At 37.1% G+C, this 26,267-nt stretch overlaps 1 protein-coding gene across 6 annotated transcripts in view; it reads left to right on the top strand.

Moving 5' to 3' along the window:
- Positions 1-499: 499 nt before the first annotated feature.
- LOC127434415 (phospholipid-transporting ATPase IB-like) overlaps positions 500-26,267 on the top strand; it is a 74,469-nt gene continuing 48,701 nt past the window's right edge. For 2 of the 6 annotated variants that reach the window (XM_051687149.1, XM_051687148.1), the window contains exon 1: positions 23,778-23,802. Coding sequence is in view for 4 of the 6 variants with exons in the window: in XM_051687144.1 (XP_051543104.1) it covers positions 706-745; positions 8,577-8,678; positions 23,625-23,802 (320 nt within the window). In the remaining 2 variants the exon portion in view is untranslated. Of the gene's footprint in view, positions 746-8,576; positions 8,679-23,624; positions 23,803-26,267 lie in introns of those variants that run through there. The other 4 variants (XM_051687145.1, XM_051687144.1, XM_051687147.1 and 1 more) reach the window with 4 other exon arrangements.

The raw sequence follows: 26,267 nt of genomic DNA, 5'->3' as shown, positions 1-26,267 counted from the left end.
TCTATTGCATACTGTGGCAACTCAAAAACAAAGACAATGTTAAGCTTCATTTAATGAAACAAATAGCCTTGAACTGTGTTTGATATAATGGCAAGTGATTTTCTAGTACCAAATTAGCAATTTAGCATGATTACTCAAGGATAAGGTGTTGGAGTGATGGCTGCTGGAAATGGGGCCTGTCTAGATTTGATCAAAAATGACTTTTTTCAAATAGTGATGGTGCTGTTTTTTACATAAGTAATGTCCTGACTATACTTTGTGATCAGCTGAATACCAGTTTGGTGAATTAAAGAACCAATTTCCTTCGAAACAGCAAAATCTTTACATTATTTCAAACTTTTGGCCGCCAGTGTATATTAGTACTTTTGATTGCCAATCTTATTAAACAGTTTGAGTAAAGACCATATGAGGGCGTATGGACAGCTTAAAGTGTCCAGTTGGGACAGGCGGAGTCTAATGACACGGCACGCGCGTGGATTCATTCGCCTGTAAGTTCGCGCGAGCAATAATGCGACGGATCAGCAGAATGGCAGGAGCGCGTGCCCGCTCCAGTGCACGCGGTTTAGGGTGACCCCATCATCAGAAACTATGTTCTTTCCATCAAAGAAGACCGCATCCCTGCCTCCGTGGGCCGCATACCCCCGCTGAGTCGCAGTATGCCATCATCGCGCTCCCCTTGTTGGAAGTCCTACACATGCGTGCGCGATGTATTTCAACAGACGGTCGAAGATCCACAGCGAGGGAGGTAAGCGTGACATATTCTGCCGAGATGTGCGACATATATGTTTTTGTTTCGCAATGCACTTTGTAATGAACGTCAGCTCTGTTTTCGTGTGTGCTTGTTTCGGTGGAATGATGTGCCATAGAATATTAATTTAATAGTAGAACAGACATATAAACAAGCCTATTTATAAGGATGCTGTACACAAGCGGCCCAGTCTTGACTTTAGTCAGTGCTTAATCAACATCAAGAACTGGCTGTACTGTACGCCTGTGTTTATCAGAAAAGGGAGGTGATGTAGTTATTGAAACGGTCACCGGTCTCCTTTTGAGCTGTGTTGTAGGTTACCTGTCATTTTCGCTGTGTAAACAGATGGGTTACCAAAGTGATGTTCTGTTTTCTATCAGTTGGGCGGAGGTGAACCGAAGAGAAAACGACCAAAACGAACCATATCCAAATCTGTATGGACGTCTGGGGTAGAAATTCCCTTATTAGTAGTCACGTGACAGTTTAAAGCGCTCTATCTTTGTAAGCTCATAGACAGGGCTCACCTGTTGAGGTCACGTGCACCTGGCTGAAGTACCTACCTTTTCATTATTTACTTAACTTTTAAGTTAAAATTTAAACTAAAGGTGACAATTCTACTATATTCTGTCATGTAATGTCTATTACACAATGTTATAAGATTGTTAATAGCATTGCTATTTAGCATTTTTAGTTGTCTGACATCATCAAATTGGAAAGTCACTCTATTACTCTATAAATATTTAAATACTTAAAAGCCCATCTTTTTTTTTTTTTAATTTTTTTTTTTTTTTAATTTCATTGTTGCATAATGTTGCCTCTAAGCAACATACCTCCCAGGAGCTTCCCAAATATATTTTTTAATTAGCTTTCTACTTTAGTAATGAGGTCCTTTATATGCAAAAATTTAATCAAGCTATTTTTTTAAATGTTGCTTTCATAATACATGTAATATAGGGTTGAAATAGGGTTATATTTTTTGCTATTCTTTAAAAAATTTACATTTTCTGACTTCAGTCAATTGTACAGTCAGTCCATTACTCTACAAATATTTAAATAGACAAAAACCTTTGATAAAAATCTTTGATGCAGTTCTTTCCATTGTTGCACAGTGATGCCTCCAGGCGATATACCTCCCAGCACCCACCCAAATATGATTTATTTGTCAAATTTTGCTTTAGATTTTAGTAATGAGGTCCATTTTATGCAAGAAAGGTGAATCAAGCTTTTAAAAAAAATGTTTTATATTACTTTCTTAATGCATGCTGTATCCGGTAAAAATAGGGTTATGTTTTACTTTTTTGCTATTGATAAGCATTTTTAGTTTTCTGACATCAACAAATTGTATTGTCACTTAATTTCTCTACAGATATTTGCAGTAAATTAATAAAAACATATCTTTGATATGTTTTTGACATTTCTTTCCATTGTTGCACAGTGTTGCCTCCAAGCAACATACCTCCCTGTCCCAGTAGGACCCTCACAAATATGATTATTTTTTCATTATATTAATGAGGTCCATTTTATGCAAGGAAAGTCAATCAAACATTGAATAAATATTGCTTTCATTGCATGCAATTTAGGGTTAAAATAGTGTTTGAAAAATGTATAGGTCAGAGACTGTAAACCACTGAAAAATTAAACTGAATCCCTGCAGAGTCTTTTTAAGAATCCAGTGTGAATGGAAATGCGTCATTGAGATAATTATTGCGAGCCTAAACAGGATCTCATACATATCATTCTCCAGACTTCAGTCTAGCACACAGAAAGTTTGGAAGCCCTTAATGTGCAGAACAGGAGCCAAGAGTACATTGCGAGTACTCTTTAGATTTGAGCAGTGGTGGAGGGTTTGAGAGATTGGAGTGTGTCGTTTTGGCAGCAGGTCTATTCCAGCATGTGCTTATTCTGTGGGCTTTGTGAGGTGATGACACTGAGGGAGGAGCCTTTTGACTGACTGTCTTAAATGCATTGTGCATTTAACTGAACATTTGTTTGAGCTTCTGGAACAGGCTGGGTCAAATGCTCAAACAAATGTTCAGTTAAATTCGTTGGGAACCACATGTGGAATAGGAATATGCCTCTGATTTGTTTTAGTTTTGACTACCACTCATTGAAGTTGTTAATGTTGGAAATCTCTAATCTGTCTAGTTTATAATGGGCCTTGAAGAAATATCTTATTAAAACCTTTCATAAAATGCGGCACTTTGCTGTCATTAGATGTTAACTGTAAGTGGAAAGGGTTATTTATGTCATTAATCGACTCAGTTCTACTCAACACAGCATATGACTGACAGCTGCTTTCCTTCACCTTTGCTTTCCATACGGTAGATTCATGTACGGAAATGGAATGGAATCAATTGAACCCTAAAGTGAAAACAGCAAAAATAACATATAGCATCAAACAATAATGTCAAACCAAGTGCTCTTAAATGTATTAATACTAGTGTACTGTTGTTTGAACAGTCATTTTACAGATGGAAGAACAATAATCTTCTGATGTCATAGGTGGTTTACATAATGCACAAACAATAATTTAGCTCATCAGAGGCCCCTGCTTTAGTGATAACCCGTACTGTGTGAAAGGTTTCCGTGCATTCACTTTTGAAGGCCACATGGGGGCAGCATCTGGAAACCCATCACTCATAGGCCATGGCTAAGGAAATGTAATATACAGTACAATCTAATATAGTAATATACAAGAAATATGCAAGAGATCTTCCTTTTGTCTTGTTTTAGTTTTATTCTATATATTTATTTTATTATATATATATATATATATATATATATATATATATATATATATATATATATATATATATATATATATATATATATATATATATATATATATATATACACACACAGTATTGTGCAAAAGTTTTAGGCACAAAAACATTTGTCTTAAGTTGGTTATTTATATCTTCAGCTTTAGTGTGTCAATAGGAAAAATACATTTTAGATTCCCAAACATTACCTTTACAAATAGAAAAGATTAGAATAGAAGAACAGGTCGCTCTGCAAGAGATGGCATTGCCCCCACAGAGCCCCCCACTGAACATCATGTCAGTCTGGGATTACATGAAGAGACAGAAGCAATTGAGACAGCTGAAACAGATAGAAGAACTGTGGTGAATTCTCCAAGAAGCTTGGTACATCCTATCTACCAACAACCAAGAAAAACTGTGTCCTGGTGTACCTAGGAGAACTGGTGCTGTTTTAAATGCAAAGGTGGTCACACCGAATATTGATTTAGCTTTTTCATGTTTACTGGACTTTGTATGACATTAAGTGATAAATGAAAATTATTTATGTCATTATTTTTGAAGACATCCTCACTATGCAACATTTTTCACAAGTGCCTAAAACGTTTGCACAGTACTGTGTGTATATATATATATATATATATATACTCACTCACCGGCCACTTTATTAGGTACACCTGTACATCTACTTATTCATGCAATTATCAAATCAGCCAATCGTGTGGCAGCTGTGTAATGCATAAAATCATGCAGATATGGGTCAGGAGCTTCAGTTAAAGTTCACATCATCCAGCAGAATGGTCTCAGTGATTTAGACAATGGCATGATTGTTGGTGCCAGACAGGCTGGTTTGAGTATTTCTGTAAATGCTGATCTCCTGGGATTTTCATACGCAACAGTCTCTAGAGTGTAAAGAGAATGGTACAAAAAACAACCAGTAAGTGGGAGTTCTGTGGACGAAAACACCTTGTTTATGAGAGAGAATGGCCAGACTGGTTTGAGCTGACAGAAAGGCTACAATAGCTCAGATAACCGCTCTGTACAATTTTAGTGAGCAGAATAGCATCTCAGAATGCACAACATGTCGAACCTTGAGGCGGATGGCCTACAACAGCAGAAGACCACGTTGGGTTCCACTTCTGTCAGCCAAGAACAGAAACTGAGGCTGCGGTGGGCCTACCATTTGTGTACCTCAGCAAAAATCCAGATTTGTCAGACAAGGCGATGTTTTTCCAATTGTCTACTGTTCAGTTTTGGTGAGCCTGTGCCCACTGCGGCCTCAGTTTCCTGTTCTCAGCTGACAGTAGTAGTACTCGGAGGGGTCTTCTGCTTCTGTAGCCCATCAGCCTCAATGTTCGACATGTTGTACATTCAGAAATGCTTTTTTGCGTAGCACAGTTGTAATGCATGTTAATGGTTACTGCCACCTTCCTGTCAGCTTGGATCAGTCTGGCCATTCTCAAACACTGCTGTTCACTGGATGTTTTTTGTTTTTCGCACCATTCTCTTTACACTCTAGAGACTGTTGCGCGTGAAAATCCCAGGAGATCAGCAGTTACAGAAGCCCGTTTGGCACCAACAATCATACCATGTTCTAAATCACTGAGATCACATTATTCCCCATTCTGATGGTTGATGTAAACATTGACTGAAGCTCCTGACCCATATCTGTATAATTTTATACATTACACTGCTGCCACACGATTGGCTGATTAGATAATTGCATGAATATGTAGATGTGCAGGTGTACTAATAAAGTGTATATATATATATATATATATATATACACACAGTGGTGTGAAAAAGTGTTTGCCCCCTTCCTGATTTCTTATTTTTCTGCATGTTTGTCACACTTAAATGTTTCAGATCATCAAACAAGTTTAAATATTAGTCAAAGATAACACAAAATGCAGTTTTTAAATGAAGGTTGTTATTATTAAGGGAAAACAAAATCCAAACCTACATGGCCCTGTGTGAAAAAGTGATTGCCCCCTAAACCTAATAACTGGTTGGGCCACCCTTAGCAGCAACAACTGCAATCAAGCATTTGCGATAACTTGCAATGAGTCTTTTACAGCGCTGTGGAGGAATTTTGGCCCACTCATCTTTGCAGAATTGTTGTAATTCAGCCACATTGGAGGGTTTTCGAGCATGAACTGCCTTTTTAAGGTCATGCCACAGCATCTCAATAGGATTCAGGTCAGGACTTTGACTAGGTCACTCCAAAGTCTTCATTTTGTTTTTCTTCAGCCATTCAGAGGTGGACTTGCTGGTGTGTTTTGGATCATTGTCCTGCTGCAGAACCAAGTTCGCTTCAGCTTGAGGTCACGAACAGCCATTTATCACAGCAAGTCTTCCAGGTCCTGAAGCAGCAAAATAGCTCCAGACCATCACACTACCACCACCATATTTTACTATTGGTATGATATTCTTTTTCTGAAATGCGGTGTTACTTTTACGCCAGATGTAATGGGACACACACCTTCCAAAAAGTTCAACTTTTGTCTCGTCAGTCCACAAAGTATTTTCCCAAAAGTCTTGGGGATCATCAACATGTTTTCTGGCAAAAATGAGACAAGCCTTAATGTTCTTTTTGCTCAGCAGTGGTTTTCGTCTTGGAACTCTGCCATGCAGGCAATTTTTGCCCAGTCTCTTTCTCATGGTGGAGTCATGAACACTGACCTTAACTGAGGCAAGTGAGGCCTGCAGTTCTTTGGATGTTGTTGTGGGGTCTTTTGTGACCTCTTGGATGAGTCGTCGCTGCGCTCTTGGGGTAATTTTGGTCGGCCGGCCACTCCTGGGAAGGTTCACCACTGTTCCATGTTTTTGCCATTTGTGGATAATGGCTCTCACTGTGGTTCTCTGGAGTCCCAAAGCTTTAGAAATGGCTTTATAACCTTTTCCAGACTGATAGATCTCAATTACTTTCTTTCTCATTTGTTCCTGAATTTCTTTGGATCTCGGCATGATGTCTAGCTTTTGAAGATCTTTTGGTCTACTTCACTTTGTCAGGCAGGTCCTATTTAAGTGATTTCTTGATTGAGAACAGGTGTGGCAGTAATCAGGCTTGGGTGTGGCTAGAGAAATTGAACTCAGGTGTGATAAACCACAGTTAAGTTATGTTTTAACAGGTGGGGCAAACACTTTTTCACATAGGGCCATGTAGGTTTGGATTTTGTTTTCCCTTAATAATAACAACCTTCATTTAAAAACTGCATTTTGTGTTTACTTGTGTTATCTTTGACTAATATTTAAACTTGTTTGATGATCTGGAACATTTATGTGTGACAAACATGCAAAAAAATAAGAAATCAGGAAGGGGGCAAACACTTTTTCACACCACTGTATGTATATATATATATATATATATATATATATATATATATATATATATATATATATATACAGTGGTGTGAAAAAGTGTTTGCCCCCTTTCTGATTTCTTATATACACACTACCGGTCAAAAGTTTTGAAACACTTACTCATTCTTTTATTATAATTTTTTTTTTCACATTTTAGAATAATAGTAAAGTCATCAAAACTATGGAATAACATAAATGGAACTATGGGAATTATGTTGTGACTAAACAAAATCCAAAATAAATCAAAACTGTGTTATATTTTAGCATCTTCAAAGTAGTCACCCTTTGCCTAGAATTTGCAGACATGTACTCTTGACATTTTCTCAACCAACTTCTTGAGGTATCACCCTGGGATGCTTTTTAAACAGTATTGAAGGAATTCCCATCTATGTTGGGCACTTATTGGCTGCTTTTCTTTATTATTTTGTCCAATTCATCCATTTAAAAAACGTTTTTTTTATTTTTTTTTATTACATTTTAGTTTTATAATTAAATACATTTATATGGTGGCACAATTATATTTTTGTCTACAAAACTAATTTCAAACATTTAAACATACGCCTTCAGATCAAAAGATTTTTAAGATCAGAGAAACATTTCAGTCAAGTGTTTCAGAACTTTTGACCGGTAGTGTATATATTATAGAACAGTGCTAAAGGAATACTATTTGAAACCAGCAGATAGTGCTTTGAGCAAGAAATGTATTGCTGTCAGTATTTATTGCTTAAAATATTACTAAACTTTAGTCATTGGACATTTATTAAAATATCAACAGGAACTATGGTGTATACCATTTTCTAAGTCTAGCCATCCGCATCATACAAAGTAAGTAAAGTTTAGTCTGAAAATGTACAAGAGAAACCAAATTTCAAATATCTAAAATGAAGCAAGTCAACTAATGACGGGTGTGGGAGTCTAACGGGAAATGCTTGTCTTAAAAATGTGTTACTTATTATTTAGTTGGACTAACAACAAATTGTTACATATTGTAACAGCATATGCATATGTATGTATATTTATTATAAAGCATGTTGTACATTGCTGTGTTCAGGCTAACATTTGCTAGTCAGTTCACATTTTTGTTGTTAACATTTCTATCCTGAGGTTGCATCTGCATCAAAATAAATCCTGTTTGAATTATTGTAATAATGCTTTTGACAGTCACATTAACAAACTGAGTACCACAATAGCTTTCTAGCTAGACCCTGCCTCTTCTATTTAATATTACATCCAGCAAATTTAATTTCAAGACATTTCAAGGAGCAAGCCCAACGCACATCTAAAGAACATGCCTTGCTTCATGAGCTAATGTGGGTTTAAAGACATGTAAGTTGATCTTGTGCAGCAAATCGGTGCCCTTTTTATGTCATTCAATGTCAGTGCAGTTTCTTATGTTAGATGGGGAAAAATAAGCAGAAAAATGTATGTTTCATGTTACGTTTGTTATATGTGGTACATTATTGAACTCCAAAACACTCCAAATGGAAGTCAACCAGATAAAGATAAAACCATTTTTACCCACTTTGCTTCATACTTTTATCAAAGAACCTTTGTTAAGAAGCCCTTGACACAATGGTAATACTTTTACCAAGCACCATTTCTCATCCTTCAAACCCTCGAGGCACATTTTAAGAGTGTGTTGCTCTAACTGACTGATGTCTTGTGTGTTGTTTTTTCTTACGGCAACGCTTGTTGGGCTCCTCCAGAACAGTTAGTGTTGACACCTCTTAGCCAGGACTCCCCCGTCCTGCAGGACCAGCCCATGGGCTCCAACATATGCTCCCGTCTGACAGACAGGTTTGAGAAAAGTGAGTGCCCTCCTCAAGTGCCCTCCTGCTACTGCTTGGAGCCTCACAGGTGCATGAAGCCACCCCTTCCATTAGCCAACACTGCATGGATAGACTAATAAATGCTAACACACACCCACGCATACACACTGAAACATGGAGTGGGTGGTATGGCCAAAATCATAATGCATATTGGTAAATGGCGTGGAATTTATAATTTGTAATTATATTGTAATTATAATTTGTAAAATATGTTAAGTTATTAAAAATTAGATTAAAAATGCAGTTCACACAAAGCAATTACTTGAATTACAACAATTACAGTACACCTCTGCTATGATGAACATGTTTCAATAACTGAGTTCGAAGTCATTTTGGTATGTTTTCTGGTGCTAAAAGTAAAAAATCTCTAAGTGGTGTAACCGTCCAGAGACACAAAAAATGCATTATAATTGTCTCTAAATTTAAAAGCTGAAATTCTTGAAAATCAAAATATTGGCAAAAGTTTATTTCTTGAAAAGTTAGCAGTGAAATTTTGTTCTCTAATATTATTAATATTAGAAACTCTTTTGTCCACTAAATCAATGTCAGGTGGTGTAAACAACACGCAGGTTGCCATTCAGTTGTCATGTGAAGTTAAAAAAAAAAAATCTGATATTTTGACATTTTTATGAAAAGGCAGGTCAAATGAAGTTAACCCTAAGAAAACATTTTGATATTCATGGGGGTACAAATACCTTGAAAAATATGTTTGAAACCCCCCTTTTTTTTAAATAATGATTAAGTTGCATACACTCACATGTATTCAAGTTGCAAGGAAAGTATTTTAATACCATTTACTTTACATTTTTATTTTTTTTTATTTTTTTGTGTGTAGAAAATGCTATAAATGTTTACAAAACATGAAAAACAAATTTGATATATTTGTTTTATATAACTATTTTTAAAAGATTTGACCTTTTTTATTCCCATCGGACATCCTTATTTGTCAGTGACCTCTATATCACAATGTAGTTACTGTATTTTTGTTGGAAATTCAAATAAATGATTTTGATAATTTTCACTTTTTAAATGGAACTTGAGGATCTCAGACCTAAAGAAAAGACTGTTTAAAAATGAATGTCGCATTGCAAAATCAGCTTCTCATTATTTAAAGGAATACTTCACCCAAAAATGAAAATTCTCTCATCATTTACTAATCCTCATGCCATCCCAGATGTGTATGACTTTCTGTCATCTGCTGAACACAAATGAAGATTTTTAGAAGAATATTTCAGCTCTGTAGTTCCATACAATGCAAAATTTTGAAGCTCCAAAATCAACTTAAGAGCAACATAAAAATAATCCATAGTACTCCAGTGGTTAAATCCATGTATTAAGACACGATATGATAGGTGTGGGTGAGAAAAAGTTCAATATTTAAGTCCTTTTTTTTTACTATAAATTCTCCTCCCTGCTCAGTCAATCTCCACTTCACTTTCACTTTCCCATTCTTCTGTTTTTGGTGATTCACATTCTTAATGCACATTGCCCCCTACTGGGCAGAGAGGAGAATTTATGATAAAAATGACTTAAATATTGATCTGTTTCTCACCCACACCTATCATATCATGTCTTAATACATGGATTTAACCACTGGAGTACTATGGATTACTTTTATGCTACCTTTATGTGGATTTTGGAGCTTCAACATTTTGGCACCCATTCACTTGCATTGTGAGGACCTACAGAGCTGAGATATTCTTTTAAAAATCTTAATTTGTGTTCTGCAGAAGAAAGAAAGTCATACACATCTGGGATTCCAGAAGGGTGAGTAAGTGATGAGAGAATTTACATTTTTGGATGAACTATCCCTTTAACACTTGGGTTACAAAACAAAAGCCCCCAAAACAACAAAACTAATATTACAAAATGGATATTTCCGATTCTAAATTCTGATTGGATGAAGCTGTTATAATAGCCGATATATGCACACCTGTCATCGCTCATCGATCACACCGAGTTTCAACATTGCTCAACAAACATGAATGACTTAACTTCACATAAAGTTGTTGTAAGTGATTTTTGCAGGTCTGGAACCTTCATGAATCTGAGCTGTTGAATTAGTCACGCCAACTCTTTCCAAAACACCGTCCTCCAAAGAAAGCATTGGGACTGTCAACAAACAGAAGAGCAGCAGTCTTCTCACAATTAAACTCAACAGTAGCAAAGTTTCGCCCTACGCTGACAACAGTTATGAATCTGAATATGACATTAAAGATGTGATTTCAGGACATTCATTTCAGTGATATCTTCAGGGAGAAGAAACATTTTCTGCATATTCCATAAAAAATTGCTTCCTGCACCTTACAACACTCCTTTCTGCTTTGTTATTTCGCATTGCTCCAGGTTTCTTTGTCGCATGTAGAAACATAAAGCAGTCCTGCTCGGGGGCCTGGGTAGCTCAGTGGTAAAGACGCTGGCTACCACCCCTGGAGTTCGCTAGTTTGAATCCCAGGGCGTGCTGAGTGACTCCAGCCAGGTCTCCTAAGCAACCAAATTGGCCCGGGAGGGTAGAGTCACATGGGGTAACTTCCTCGTGATCGTTATAATGTGGTTCATTCTCGGTGGGGCGTGTGGTGAGTTGAGCGTGGTTGCCATGGTGGATGGCGTGAAGCCTCCACACGCGCTATGTCTCCGTCCAACACGCTCAACAAGCCATGTGATAAGACGTGATCTCAGATGCAGAGGCAACTGGGATTCGTCCTCCGCCACCCGGACTGAGGCGAATCACTACACGAGCATGAGGACTTAAAAGCACATTGGGAATTGGGCATTCCAAATTGGGAGAAAAAAAAAATGGTCCTGCTCACTGATAGATGCACAAATATAAATATCTACAGTGGTATGAATGGTAAATTCTCAACCGGTTGACACATTTGTAAATGTCATCATGCCACCCAGCCCTGACACATAGTCTTGCTCCCTCACAATCTCACTTTTGCATTGTCATTTATGTCATCACATGCACACATACATAATATGCATCAAGGGATGCTCCAAAATGCATGCATGCATTAAAAAAAAGCAGTCCTCAGGTTTTTGCTGGGTTGTGCACTGCAAAAAATCATGTTCTTTTTCACTATTTCTGTATTGTTTTTCAGCAAAACTATCTAAACATCCTTTAAATGAGAAATCTCATAAAAATGCATAATATACAGTATTAAGAGTTGCTTTCAGAAATTATATCTTGAATTCAGTTTATTTCTTACCCCCTGTTTTTCTTGTTTTAGTGAGGTTTAAAACAAGAAAAATCTATTTGCCAATAGGATAAGAATAAACCTTATTCAAGATATATTATCTGAAAACAAATTAATGTCTGAATGTCTTAAAACATGCATCTTGTTTTAAGGATATTTAGATATTTTACAGGAAAACAAGACAAAAATGCTGATTAAGAAAGCAATTTTTGCAGTGTGTCATTTAGTATGCAAGGGGTTAGATTGTGATGCTTGCATGGCTTTTGCATGAGGTTGTGGGTATCTGGCATGCCTGGTGGTGTAAAGTGAACAATCTCACCTGCGCTCTGGGTAAACTCCGGTCAGGATTAGACACAGGTGAAGTTGTAGTGCTGACAGAAAGAGAATTACTAACCCTGGTCACTGTGCCTGTTGGCTTTAATTCCTCATTCACCCTTTCCATCGCCATAGCGACCCAGGCTGCAAGTGCATCCTACATTTCCAGCCTTGGTGGCAACTGGGACCTGTGGGTCACCTTCGCAACAGGACAAACATGTCACGCCGAAGGCACACCAGGTCTAAGTGGGGCTCTGTAGGTAATGGGTTTCTGAACTTCTGGTGGAGTGGCCATGCCAACGCATGTAGAAGCAACAGCCTGGTTGCTAGTAGTGCGACTGTAGCATGCATGCATATTTGTTTTGTGCTTGGGTTTTGTTTAGTCTAGTGGAGCTAAGTATGAAAAAAATATTCTACTGTTTTATTGTTTTATCCTCAAAAGTGGTCATTGTATTAACCCCTTTACCTTGTAAACATAACTTTGTTTCCATGCGGACTGATAAAAAATCCTGTATGCCCTTACTCTTGGTACTTGTGTAATGTCATCCAATCAGATTAGTGCTTGCCAGATCGAGAAAGTTCCAGTTTTGTCAGCTACGTTTATGCATTTGACCATCAACTTGTGGACTGTGGCGGCTGAGACTTGGGTTTGTTGGGTTTACTGTATGATTGCCACTATGACGATTTGCTGGGTCACTGTCCTCTTGACCCGATTTCAGTGCCAATGTGTTGTGGCAGCAGAAAATTCCACACAACAGAGGAATTTGACACTCAACTGAACAGCATGACCAAAATGAGACTAATCAGAGTAGTATAATACAGGCTGAGAGATGTGCAGTGATATTGCATGGAATAAGAGAGGGCCGCTAAATGAATGCATGCGGTACAGGAGAATGCAGAAGGTAAAGTGAGCACGGGTACAAAGGCATTGTGATGAATAATGCAAAGCAGGTCTATTCATTATTTAAAAGCAAGCTGCCTTATAGTGGTGAAAAGCTGGCGGATGGCCAAGTGACCACACTCAACCTGCGTAGTGCTAAGCTTCAAACCTTGTTATAGGTTTAGACATGACTAATAATAAGCACTTATGTTATTGACTCGATATGCGTGAAATGTAAATAGAAGTGTCAAGTATTTGTTTTTTTAGGTCCATGTGGAATCTTCTGATGTTTTTTGAAGGGAAAATATGCAAACTTCTGTAGAATGGATGCTCAGAAAACACAAGCACAAAGCACTAAAATATGTCACAAGCTATGTTTCCTTCCAAGTTGCGAATTTAATTTATACAACAAAATGTAATATCGCAAAAACAATGTGCGAATAAAGCCGGGTTTCCATCCAATGTGTTAAAAAGAACAAAATTGCTAGCCTGATCTCATTAATATCCGTAGCTATTTGTACGTTAATATTTGTAACATTTAAACAAATATTTTTGTACGTTTGGATAGACACTAAACCGTACAATATGGACGTTTGAAAGCATCTAAAAATGAAAACATTTTTACATATTGACAGCTTTTGAAACGTAAAATATTGACGAATCCATTACAAATAAATTTTAATACACTAATTGATTATAAATATATTTGTACAGTTTTTACGGTTTTATAGATATTTTAGATCCCTTAACCCTACCCCAACCTCTAAACATAACCACATTTCAACAATATAAATACATGTAACTTAGATTAATGTACAGTAGCAATAATTTTTGATACAATATATTCATTTATGTATATTTTACAGCTGCTAGTCCCACACCTACTACAAAACCTTACCATAACCATTTATTAAGCATATAAAACACATAACAGGCAGATAGGCTACATTTAATCACAATAATTAATTCAGAAAAATGACAAACTTCAGTACAAAATTAGTTCAAAGGGCAATGCCTGCAGCCGATGTGCTCCATGATGTCATACAATAGCATTGTGTGAGGTGGAGAGTAGAATTTAAATTACTAATCGTTGTAAATCTTCTGATGCACTCCATAACGGCGCTGTTATATCTCATTCAAACATATACATCGCAGAATACGGCATGTCGCAAACGATCACAAGACACTTAAGAGCCAATGACCATTCGACATCACTGAGGCGGCAATTTTTGAATTTGAAAACGAAACCAATGCAGGTTGACGGTTACAGCGGGCATGGTGGCGCTGCGGCGGATGGAGACGGAGATCTTTGAATAAAAGGATTGAATTTGGGTCTGTTCTTCACAGAAAGCAGTCTGAAGATTTGGATTATAGCTAACAAATGTATGGATTAATTTTATTGTTGTTTTATGGTGCTTTTTGTGGTTTATTTAGTTTTTTGGTATATTCTGAAAAATCCTTTAGTGTCCCATGGCAGACAAAAATAAAATTAAACAATTACAGAGTTTTTATTCATTTTAACATTTTAAAGTGTAGTCTTGGTTAAAGTGATATAATCATTTAAAATGTTGTATAGGGCAATCTGCATTAAATCACACAGAACAGAATGAACCGTTAAAATGTCATTATTATGTCAACTGCATTAAATAAATGTGATGCATTTAACTAATCTCACTGATTATAAATTAAATGTATTTAACTGCTTAATTCTATGAATTATTCAATATGAATAAATTCAAACAGTACACGTAAACATTTGTACATTTTTATAGGTGTTAATACGTAAAATGATTACGTTTAGATGCTGTCAATACGTCAGTATTGTACGTAAACATGTAAACATATTGTACGTTTCAGTGTCTATGCAAACGTAAGAGAATGTACATTTGCTTGAACCAAACTTTATGTAAGAATACATACAAATTACTCATGAGATTACTTTGAAATGGCTACTTCCGGATAAACCGAAGCCACTGTGACTCTTTTATTAATAAAATACTTACAGTTTAGAGCACACATACAAAAAACTTTAAAGAACTTGTCTTATGTCTGGGAGCGACAGCACTACGTGTGTGCGTTCCTCCTTTCTTTTGACTTTACTGTGAGGATATTTTAAAAAGTGTCAATGCTCTTCGGCACAGATCAAGTTTGTATTCGACTTATTTGCTCTGCAAACTCTTTGCAGGCTTTGGATTTTAAAAACATTTCAGGATGACCAATGCAGCATTTCAGATGCAATGATTGGTTTGCTGGTTATCCAATTATGAGCAAACTTTTTTGTATCTTGCATCTTGTATTCCTAATAAATTCAAAAGGAGTTTACTCAGCAAATGTGTTTCCAGGATAGTTTATGCCCATTTGCTTCTGATCAAATACAAAATGTATCCACCTCAAGCGAGCGTAGGCTATACGTATTTAATGCAGATTTTGGAGATTTTATTCGCATCTTAGTGTTTCCATCCAGCAGTTTTTATGCGACATGCACATAAAAATATGTGGATGGAAACCAAGCTACTGTAGGCATATATAATATTAAACATGGTAAAAACAGAGCTGAGAGCACTAAACTCTATTGAAAACTACAAATTTGCTAAAATCAATGAATATGTAAGGGACAGGGTTTGTGTAGAAATTTGTGAATGACAGGTGTTTGAATTCTGTGGAATATTATGGAATTGTCTGTGATGTTCTGTGGGCACAAATTCTGTGTGGGCCTGGTTAGCAGTATCAGACTATATTTTGTTTTGAGAAATATGTACTCATCAGGATGGTCTTATCAAGCCCTTAGCATTCACCTTTAATGATAATAAAAAGATTGGATGTCTTGTATTTGCCAAGAAATAATGCTAAATAAATACATTTAATATATTGTAAAAGCAGAAGACAATGGGGGAAATTCAACATAGGGGTGACATTTTTGCTTGGGTAGGCTATGGTTTTATTTTAGAATATTAATAATGTTTCTGTTTGATTTTGAGCTAAAATGCTCTGAAAAACTCTATCAGTTTTGGCTGGGGGTGGTGACACACATGATTTATATTCTGCTCATGAAAACTGAACAAACAATTAGTGTTTATTGTTCTTCATTTGAGGGCAAAATCAGCTTCATAGTGTTATCAGCACAACTTAAAAATAATCAGAACTGAAGTCTCTGTGTCCACAATGAAACTTGAGTAAACTGGTTATATGCCCAGTCAGTGTACTGCAAATCATTTACCAACATGATGCTGATTCCACAGTTCTGTGATGTTAATCAGGTACTAACTGTCCGTCTGCCTGGCCATCTGTGAGTAACTGAGGCTTTCATCTGTCCCTGAATAAAATCGAAGATGCATCTCATGGGATTTTTATCGATCATTAGGAGCGAATTGTCGGGGAGAATAAGTGGAGGAGGGAGAAGATAAAAGTGTGACAAGAAGAAAGTGATCTTTCAGAGTGGGATGTGAGGTATGTGGTGAAAAGTGGGTTATATCTGATTCCTTGGTCCTGGTCCAGAGTTGATTCTACTAAGGAATTCTCTTTACTTGCACTTTGGTTTTTACTTGTGAGGCAGGCCACCAGCTCACTGTTGTAGTTTATGTTACAGTTAAATGTAATCAGTCCAGTGTCATCTTGGAAGGTACATTAGCTATATATTATAACCAGATAATATCACATTTATGTCTTCAGTGCTAAAATATAAGAACACTGTATATAATTGCAAGTTTATTGATAGCTCAGTTAGTGGCAAGATGGTCATCAGTGGCCAAGCTCGCCTTTGACACCAAAGAGATGGGTGCTTGTTATATTTATGTCCTGCACCTCAAAACATAAATTCATGTTGTTTACAAGTATACAAGCCCCCTGCAGAATGCAATCTCATAAAAACCAAGAAGTTCTGATGGATGTATGGCCCTCCTTAGCATGAGAGATTTTGTGTGTGTGTCTATGGGTGTGTGCGTGGGTCCGTGTTTTATCTGATCCCTCTTGATTATGGTTTTGCATGATTGAACATTCAGTTGAAATGGTTGATATGGAGCGAGAGGAAGCATGGAGGAATTTTTCCACCATATTGAGCCACACCTCTTTTATAGTACTTCCTGCTTACCTGTCCTTTAAGTGCAAGTTAAACAATTATTTTGAAAGGAAATATAATCTTACTTTCTGCTCTGTCCTAATAATGCTTACTATAAAGATCTGCAATAAGTAAGGGATAAATGTACAGTCAGCCAGCCATTATAACAAAAATAACTAATGTGTGAATGAACAGCTGACTGTGCATTACCCCACTTATTACACAGCTACAACTAAATAAATAAATGGACATAAAATATTAATTTGAATTTAAATTACTTTATTATGTGAAACGATAAGTTGCAGAGTGATATGAGAGACATTGAAATTGGTTGTCTGGGACAATGCTCAATTATACAGTTTAGAGATCATTATTATACAGATATAGTTCACCACAAAATGCTGCAATTTACCAATCAGAATCAAGTATTCCAGAGATCTGTGTAATAAAGTATGATATTATTGGGCAAATTTTTAATTTAATTCATCCTAAAACGTGCAATTGTTTCCACTGTTTTGAGTCTTCTATTACTTATAAAAATAATAATATTGGCAGTTTGACTTATAAGAAAGGAACACTTTTGCCAAATATCAAAATATCTATGGCCTCAGGCAAAATTTCCATTTCATAGGAAAAAAGGAGCAACTGAGCAGGAAGTGACTCCTTGCCGGTCAGTGAGCATGTATAGTGGGTTTCGATCCATAATAGTGAAGCCCCTAGGCAGCTGTGAGAAGGGTCTGTCTGCATCCTGCAAGACTACTCAACACATGCCCACAACAAGACACACAAGTGAGCTAACTGGAGAAAACATGAACATAACAGAGAAATGTTTAATTTCACCATTTACAGTATATCTTTTGTTTAATAAAATGATGTCACATATAATTTAAGATTCTCAACAACAGTTAAAACAACATGAATCAGCGATTGCATATGATTTTAATAGTTATTTTTGCCAATAGAGCGCAACAGTCTGGTTCCGGAAGTAAAAATCGAATTAAAATATTGGATAGACAAATTGATTTACAACGATAATTTATAAACATTTCAAGACAGACCTACCTTGAGCTCCGAGGTTTTTCAAAGATGTTATATGCTTCTGTTGAAGCCATCCATCTGCGTTATTTCAACTTCATTGCTTAAATAGTGTGTTTGTTAGTGGAATTCCTGGAAAACAACTACATTACCCATGGTACAGCAGAGATCCGTTCACCAATCAGAGAACCACGGCCAATGAAGCCTGCAAAATTTGCTTTGGAGCAACCCACACTCCCATGACGCACTGTGAGTGACGTAATCAAGTCTTTCTCCCTTTACCCTTAAACTACTTATATAATTGACCCTTTGCTAAGCTCTGCCCCCCTTGGTTACAGTTGCTCACTCTGACAAGCTCTGCAGAACTCCCCATTGGAACGAATGGGAGATTGCCGTGGACGGCGCAGTTTTTGGTAAAATATTCTCATAAACGGAAGCGTTAATATTTTTACGTGGGGTGGGATGAAGAGTGACATTGTAATGCATATTTATCTGAAGTTTTTTGTAAAATAAATTGATAAATTACACAGTAATTTGATTAAAAACTGCGGAGACAGTAATTTTTAATAATTTTGTCTACACTTGCTGTCGCGTTGCGCCGAGTGAACGGATTCCCCGTTCTATTTTTGACGCGCTGCAAAGCTACTCCAGCCAATTTATTAAACCGTCCATCTTAAATGAAATGATTTTGCTTACCAAATATCATAGGTGTGATTTTTTTTTGTCATGTATTTTGCTTGTTATATATTTAAATATCCGTTATATCGAAATCAGCTTGTGATGTTTCTGCTCTCTGATCTACTCATTTAAATTATATTGTTTCAAACAATATGTATACACAGTTATTGCAATAATAATATTATAAGAACAATTACAATTTATAAATCTATAGGTTATTCACCCATTTAACTCTCAAGCTCAGCTGATAGGCCCGTTTGCCGAACGTCATTTAGAACGTCCACTTTGACACGTCCAGTAACCTTTGCGTCACGTCAATGGACAATCAAACGTGCCAAGTGTTGTCTAGGTAGGCAGCTCACTAGGTTTTGAAACACAGCCATTCACCACGCTGATCACTGCGATTCTCTCTCAAATGTTGTCGCAGCAAAGACTTCAAAATAATATTTTTTTTCCGCACATAATAAATAATGTAAGCTAGGTAAATAACAGCTATCTGGATGTGACAGGAGAGTTTACCCAGCTGGTGCATGGTCGAAAGCGGGTGTGGAGAGATGGGCTACACACGTCACTTCTCCTATTCCAGTCAGTCTCTCAAACAGACAAAAGTCAAAAACCCTCTCCCACTGTGTCATTTGGGCCGCCTTGGGCAATCTCTGGACGTTTTGTGTAACAGGTTCACCTCCGTTGTGTCTCTTCAGTAAGAGAAGTTGGTTTCTTTCCAGACAACGAGCCCTTTCTGTCTCACGTCAGCGTTCACTCCACAAAGAATACAAAAGCCTTTCATTTAAAGGCGCAGGCACTGCTCAAGGGCCATATCTGTCTGCATCAAGATGACAAGGAACACCCACTACACAAAACGTTTCATGAGATGTCACTGTATGACCGCTGAAAAGTGACGTCACTGAAATGAGTTTATAGAGTGCAACAATGCCCCGCGAACCTATTCAGCTCCGGAAGTATTTTTCCCATTTTTTTTTTCCATAGGCTTGTCATAAAACCTCCATAAAAGAGTTCTAACCATACATTTCCACTGGCGTGTGGTGAGCGAAGGTGAGGGAGCATTTTCAATTCATTCCTATGGAAGCCGAGCACCACCCTCGCGAGGTGCATTGTGGGATTGACAGCAGTATGGACAAAGCATTGAGGACGGTCGAGAGCATCAAAAAATTTAGATTTCTCGGCTTTATTCAAATGAGGAACAAAAACGTGACATCTGATATAAACACATAAAAAATATGCCATTAATGGTGGAGTTTCTGCTAGATGTCGGTGATATGGCCTAAAAGTACTTGGTATCGGATAAGATATGTGGTCTCGTCCATCCCTAGTCTGTGTGTCCTCTCTGAACAGTGTGTGCACGCTCTGCACTGCAGTTGCTTCGCTACTGTTGTTGAAACATTATAATCTTGTTATCCATCATATCATTATTATTAGCCAGTATTACTTTTAGCTAGTTAAAGGCAAAAAATATAGACTTTGTATTAAAGAAATGTGTCATTTATGACAGTCAACTTCAGTTTACAAAGCATGACCAAGCAATCTTGAATTATAAACTGGCTGGATGATTATTAACTACTGCTAGCTAATTTGAGAGGGCAAATTTCCTTAGACATTGTAGACACTGAATGCATTGATGCAGGTAAGCAAACAGGTCAAAAAATCATAGAAAATACCTTCAAGTTTGCCGCCTCCGGCTGCCTCTATGACATACATGCAGCACAGCCGCTTCTCCATTCAAAAGAAGCAGCTAGCTGGCAACGCACGCACAAAGGATTACCACACATATGCAGAATAGCAAAGAGACTAAAAACTTGAAAAAACTTGGATCAAACTGCCTGTTAATCAATTGTTATTTTTCTTATCGTCCTGCATTTTTGGGTTATTTTCATTTTTATTTTCAAAAGTAAAAATTATACTTTTCAAATAAGTTTTGAATTGATAGTTTGATAGTTGATAGTTTTAGGAAGGCTGATATGACAGAACCACCCAGTGTGTACTTACCGTCTTTCACGAAGGAACATGCTACAATTCTATGAAGCAATGCGAATTATATAATTGAATAAAAAAAACATAGGAATATATCAAACTATTGGTTTTAGGTTGTTGATTATAAGCAGTGTTGGGTGTAATGCATTACTAAGTAATTAATTACTGTAATTAAATTACATTTTTGTTGAAAAAGTAAAGTAAGGGATTACTCTTAATTTTTCAGTAATTTAATTACAGTTACTTCTGATGTAATTGCATTAAATACTGTACAGACTATAGAACAATTCTATATAAAACAATAGTGAATTTAAAATCGATATTGAATGTCTTATGTCAAAATGGATGTTTTCTAATTAAATGCAGCCCCCTTAATTTCTTTGGCTAGTTCATGAATAATTTATTTGATTTTATATGATTTATTTGAAAGAATTAAAAGAACAATTTCATGGCTATCCTTGTGTTTTTCATCTGGTCGGGGTTGATAAGGGTTTTAGAATGTAATTAGTAATAAGTAATGCAATAAATTTTCAGACAGAGTAATTAGTACAGTAATCTAATTACACCATAGAAGATGTAATTAGTAGTTAGTAATGAATTACTTTTTTAGAATAGCCCAACACTGATTATAAGTATAGAAACAATATAGTTTACGTTTATTGCTAAATATTCCAATATGAACAACTGACACTTCGCTAAGCCCCGCCTTAAAAGCGCTTCTGACCAATCCTGTCTTAGCAACCGTTGCCCTGCCACATTTGCTATTTTCCAGTGACAGCCTATGGAATTATTGTGTGTTTGAATACTTTTAAGCGGGATTTTATAAAAAAAAATCCAAAATATGTAAAACACGTTTCTGCCGGGTCACTTGTAATACACGAGTTACCCAGAGAGGATACACTCAATGTTTTTCTTTCCTTTTTTTAAAATAATCTTTAAATAAATCTGAATAAGAGCATGTTCTGGATTAAACTGTGTCAGCTCTCATTCCCAAATTAACATATAACATCTGCAATGACACCTATATTTGCCTATAAGGTAAATTAAAGTTAAAAACTGAACGTTAAAGGTGCTATATGTCATATTTTTACTGTACTTAATCATAAAATGACCATAATATGTCATTAGAGAATTAGGAAACATGCTAAATTGAAATACGGGCTTCTCTGATAACAATGCTACAGCCAGTATATTCTACTTTTAAGTTTCAATTCAGGGCCGGAATTTCTGTTTATGTTTTGGCCTGTGTGATCCCGCCCACTGCACACTCCCCAATAGTATTTTGACACCTCCGGGTTGCCAGATTTGAACAAGTTTGCAGACAAACACTGCTTGCTGCAGCCATGGAAGCCAGCAAACGAACTGGATCAGAGGTAACAGATTCCACCCGACCTAAAAAGCCTCACCATCCGTCTAAAATCCACCATGACCAGAGGCGTAGTAAATCAAGGATAAATATTGGAGATACCTTTGGAAGATGGAGACAGCTTAAAGCCCAGAAATCATTTAAAACGGATGCTGAGTTGGCTAGTTTACGTGTCAAAATTCTGGCAACCCGCATGAGCTTCGAGTCTGGGGCGGGGCAGACAACTCTCCAATATTTTGAATTTGGACTGCAGTACCCATTTCAAACGCTTGTTTATCAATCTTACATATAGCACCTTTAATTCATTTATGGGTTGATTCAAGTCATAGTAAAAGCGATAGAAGAAGAAGAAGAAGAAGGAAAAAAAAATTTCACAGCATGAAAATTTGTGTTTTATGAGACGTTATAAATTGCTCTGGGCGGCTGTGTTTCAAAACCTAGTGAGCTGCCTAGCTAGAAAACACTTGGAACGTTTGATTGTCCGCAACTGTAACTATACGCGTCAAAGTGGACGTTCTAAATGACGTTCGGCAAACAGGCCTATCAGTTGAGCTTGAGAGTTAAATGGGTGAATAACCTATACATTTATAAATTGTAATTGTTCTTATAATTTTATTATTGCAATAACTGCGTATACATATTGTTTGAAACAATATAATTTAAATGAGTAGATCAGAGAGCAGAAACATCACAAGCTGATTTCGATGTAACGGATATTTAAATATATAACAAGCAAAATACATGACAAAAAATCACACCTATGATATTTGGTAAGCAAAATCATTTCATTTAAGATGGACGGTTTAATGGAGTAGCTCTGCAGCGCGTCAAAAATAGAACGGGGAATCCGTTCACTCGGCGCAACGCGACAGCAAGTGTAGACAAAATTATTAATTGCAATGGGAACGATTTGCTTTAGACACGACGCGCCGCTCGCGTCCGGTTGTCAAATGCTGTCTAGGAGGTAGCCAGCTCGATAGGGTTTAAGCCACAGCCAAAATGTCGCTTTGAAGCCCATTGCATTTTTCCAGCTTATCTAACCAGGTGTTTGCCGGCGATGTCCGCCGAAAAAAGGCTTTTATAAAGAGAAACAAATGCACAAGGTTTCCTACAAAGGTGAAACGCCCGTGGTGTTTGCTGCGCCATTGTGCACCCATCAGCACTTTCTATAGAGGGGGGTCCCGTGGGCGTCGAGCGTATGCTGTATTGGTGACGGAGCTCGTGGATGCTGCTGATGATGATGTGCAGAATGAAAGGGAGGGCGGAACACAGAGGGGAACGTCATGACATTAGGGGTGGCTTGCATCAGCATACACTACAGTAGTAGTGTTAGTGGCCACCGCACTGAACTATAAACCACATTTCTATGTCTCTTCTTCCTCCTCCTGTTTTTCACGCGCACTCACGCTAGCCTCGCCTCTCTCCCATCACTCGAACGGTGCAGGACCCGCGTGCTCGTCCACCGGCTACCGCAAGGCAGAGGATGAGATGTCCGGAACCACATCCCAGGCGGACCCGATAGATGCCACAGCGCGGACTGTACTTCTCAACCGGCCCCAGACCACCAAATATTGTGATAACCATGTCAGGTAAGTCATTGACGGGATGCTTAAATAGTGGAATCTTTAAGACATTGTTTTAGTGAATAGGAAAAGGGTTAATTGCATGCAAATTCAGTTGTATTCTTTGTTTAGAGTGTGAAAAGTCTCACAATTTACATTGATTTAAATATTGTAGCCTCTCTATTGGTTTAATGTTGCAGTTAAAGGCATAATCACTGATTATTCATAGTGAATTTGTTATTTCCTTATAGAACATTCACATTATTTTAGAGGCTGTAAACCATCATATCGCTGTTGTAAGTAATATGTTAGAAAGGTTAGTATGTTTTAGTTCGACAGACTTATAGTTAGTGTACACAAATTATAATAATAATTTAAAAATGTAAAATTAACTGAATTCCATCCAATTGAATTGAGTAATCTTTAATAAAAAAATAAATAAATAAACTAAATATTTTAAGTTTTATTAATTTAATTTGGTTAAACATTACACAATTTAATTTGATAGAATTGTGCTTTGAAATTAAAATGTGTAAATCCTAAAAATAGGCAAAAATAGTAAGTATTAATCTGCAGAAATCTTTGAGGATCCTAAAAATGTTTTGTTGACAAAGTCAGTCCAGAATCAGTATTGTTTATATATATATATATATATATATATATATCACACACACACACACACACACACACACACACACACACACAAAACAATCTTAAACATCTATATTTTTACCTATTTGTTATGCATTTTTAGAGAAACAAACAACAAGAAAAAAAGTTTTTAGTTGTTTAGCTTGATTTTTCCATGAAACGGCTTAAGAAGCTGACATGGTGTTAAAAAATTTTTTTAGCAGCCTGATCAGCAGTTTAGAGGAGAATATGTTTTGCATTCTGTCCCATGACTATATCCTCCTATAATTTGCTGCCTATAACCAAATTTCTGGCTTGTGATTTGTAAAAGATTAAATAACTATATACTGTATGTATCAAGTCATACCTATAGAACCAATTGAAAGAAGTGCTTAATCCGTCTCTTGTGTGATTCTGTGCACTACCTGCCATCCATGCACAATTTTTTACTCTTCTTTTAGGAAGTTGTTGGTTTCCTGTAGTTCTCTTTTCAATATCTTATTGCGTTTCATTGTACCTGTTATTGCATTAATTATTAAATGACACACAATATTCTAACTGTGTTTTATGCCACAGCAAGGACGCAGTTGTTTCAATACAGATCATCTTAATTAGCCAGTAATACTACGAGATTGATTGTAAAATACTTTAATCAAGCTAAGAAAAACATTGCCCTCAGGGAAATTCCATGCTAACTTTATGCAGGTGCGACTTGATTGTGACATCCAAATAGCCTCCATTAAGTGAAGTACTCCATCAAAGATTTCCTGAGAGTACTCCAAGGTCATGTTCCGAGCTCTGCTTGGCTAGAGTTCATCTGCAGTTCCTGAACAAAAGGCTTTTTGGACGTCATGAGGTCTCTAAAGTGGACCAGTCTGTGAAAGACTCCAATAAAGACCTGTCATATAGACTTGTGTACCTAGGGCCGCCCATAAGGGGGAAAAAAGGGAAGAGCTTTCTGGGGCCCAGCCATGGAGGGGGACCCAAGAGAGATAGTTCAACACCCCGATAGTGTTACGACATCCGGAGATCACCTGCTGGAGATCGTGAGCACTTGTTGCCTGCGACAAATACCGGCGTTCCAACATATACCGGCACGTGCATCTCTCAACCCCACACTGAGGAGGGGGGCCCATTACCTATAATTTGGAGTTTGGGCGGGCCTGTGTGTACCAGCCATTAAATCAATTAGTTTTTACCTGACCTGTAAATGGGATTAGTTTCTCAAATGTTCTCAGTGTTAGCTAAATACTCAGACCATAAGCCAGATAGATTTGGATCCTTTAAAACTTTCATAGTCAAGGGGTGATTGCCAGTGTATAATAGTGCCCTACACACACAAATACTCATATAGAAGCTCAAACAGAACCTCTCAATATCGACACACTCACTAACACACACTTTATTGATCTGCCTTTATGACCTGAAGATTGGATTCTGCTCTAAAAGGCTCTATTTTGGTTCCTGTAACAACATTAACATGGGCCTAGAACCCCAAATCCGCTTTGTCATTGGCTAATTTCAGGAATCATTCCGCTATTTTCCATTCATCAACCTTTCTGCATAATGCCTCTCTTTACTGGAGCAGTGGAAATTGTTATTAGATTTATTTAGATCTCTTTCTTCTTCCTTTATCCTCATGTTTTATTTACAAACCGGTTTCTGCTTCCCATGGCATTGGCATCAACTGGTCAGCTGTCAATCAAAGAGTAACCAGAGCGACAAATCCAGCAGTACACAATAGCTCGGGTCAATGCCAGGGATCATTCAGGCTGGCATGGTAGTTATATCATCCACATCAGTCTTTTAGGGTATCCCCAAGTACTATGCAGCATGGTCACGGTGGTGTGGGTTACTGTGTG

Source organism: Myxocyprinus asiaticus, chromosome 44, assembly GCF_019703515.2.
Source record: "Myxocyprinus asiaticus isolate MX2 ecotype Aquarium Trade chromosome 44, UBuf_Myxa_2, whole genome shotgun sequence".
NCBI lineage: Eukaryota > Metazoa > Chordata > Actinopteri > Cypriniformes > Catostomidae > Myxocyprinus > Myxocyprinus asiaticus.
The sequence above is the reverse complement of the archived record's forward strand: the minus strand, read 5'-3'. Positions and strand labels throughout refer to the sequence as shown.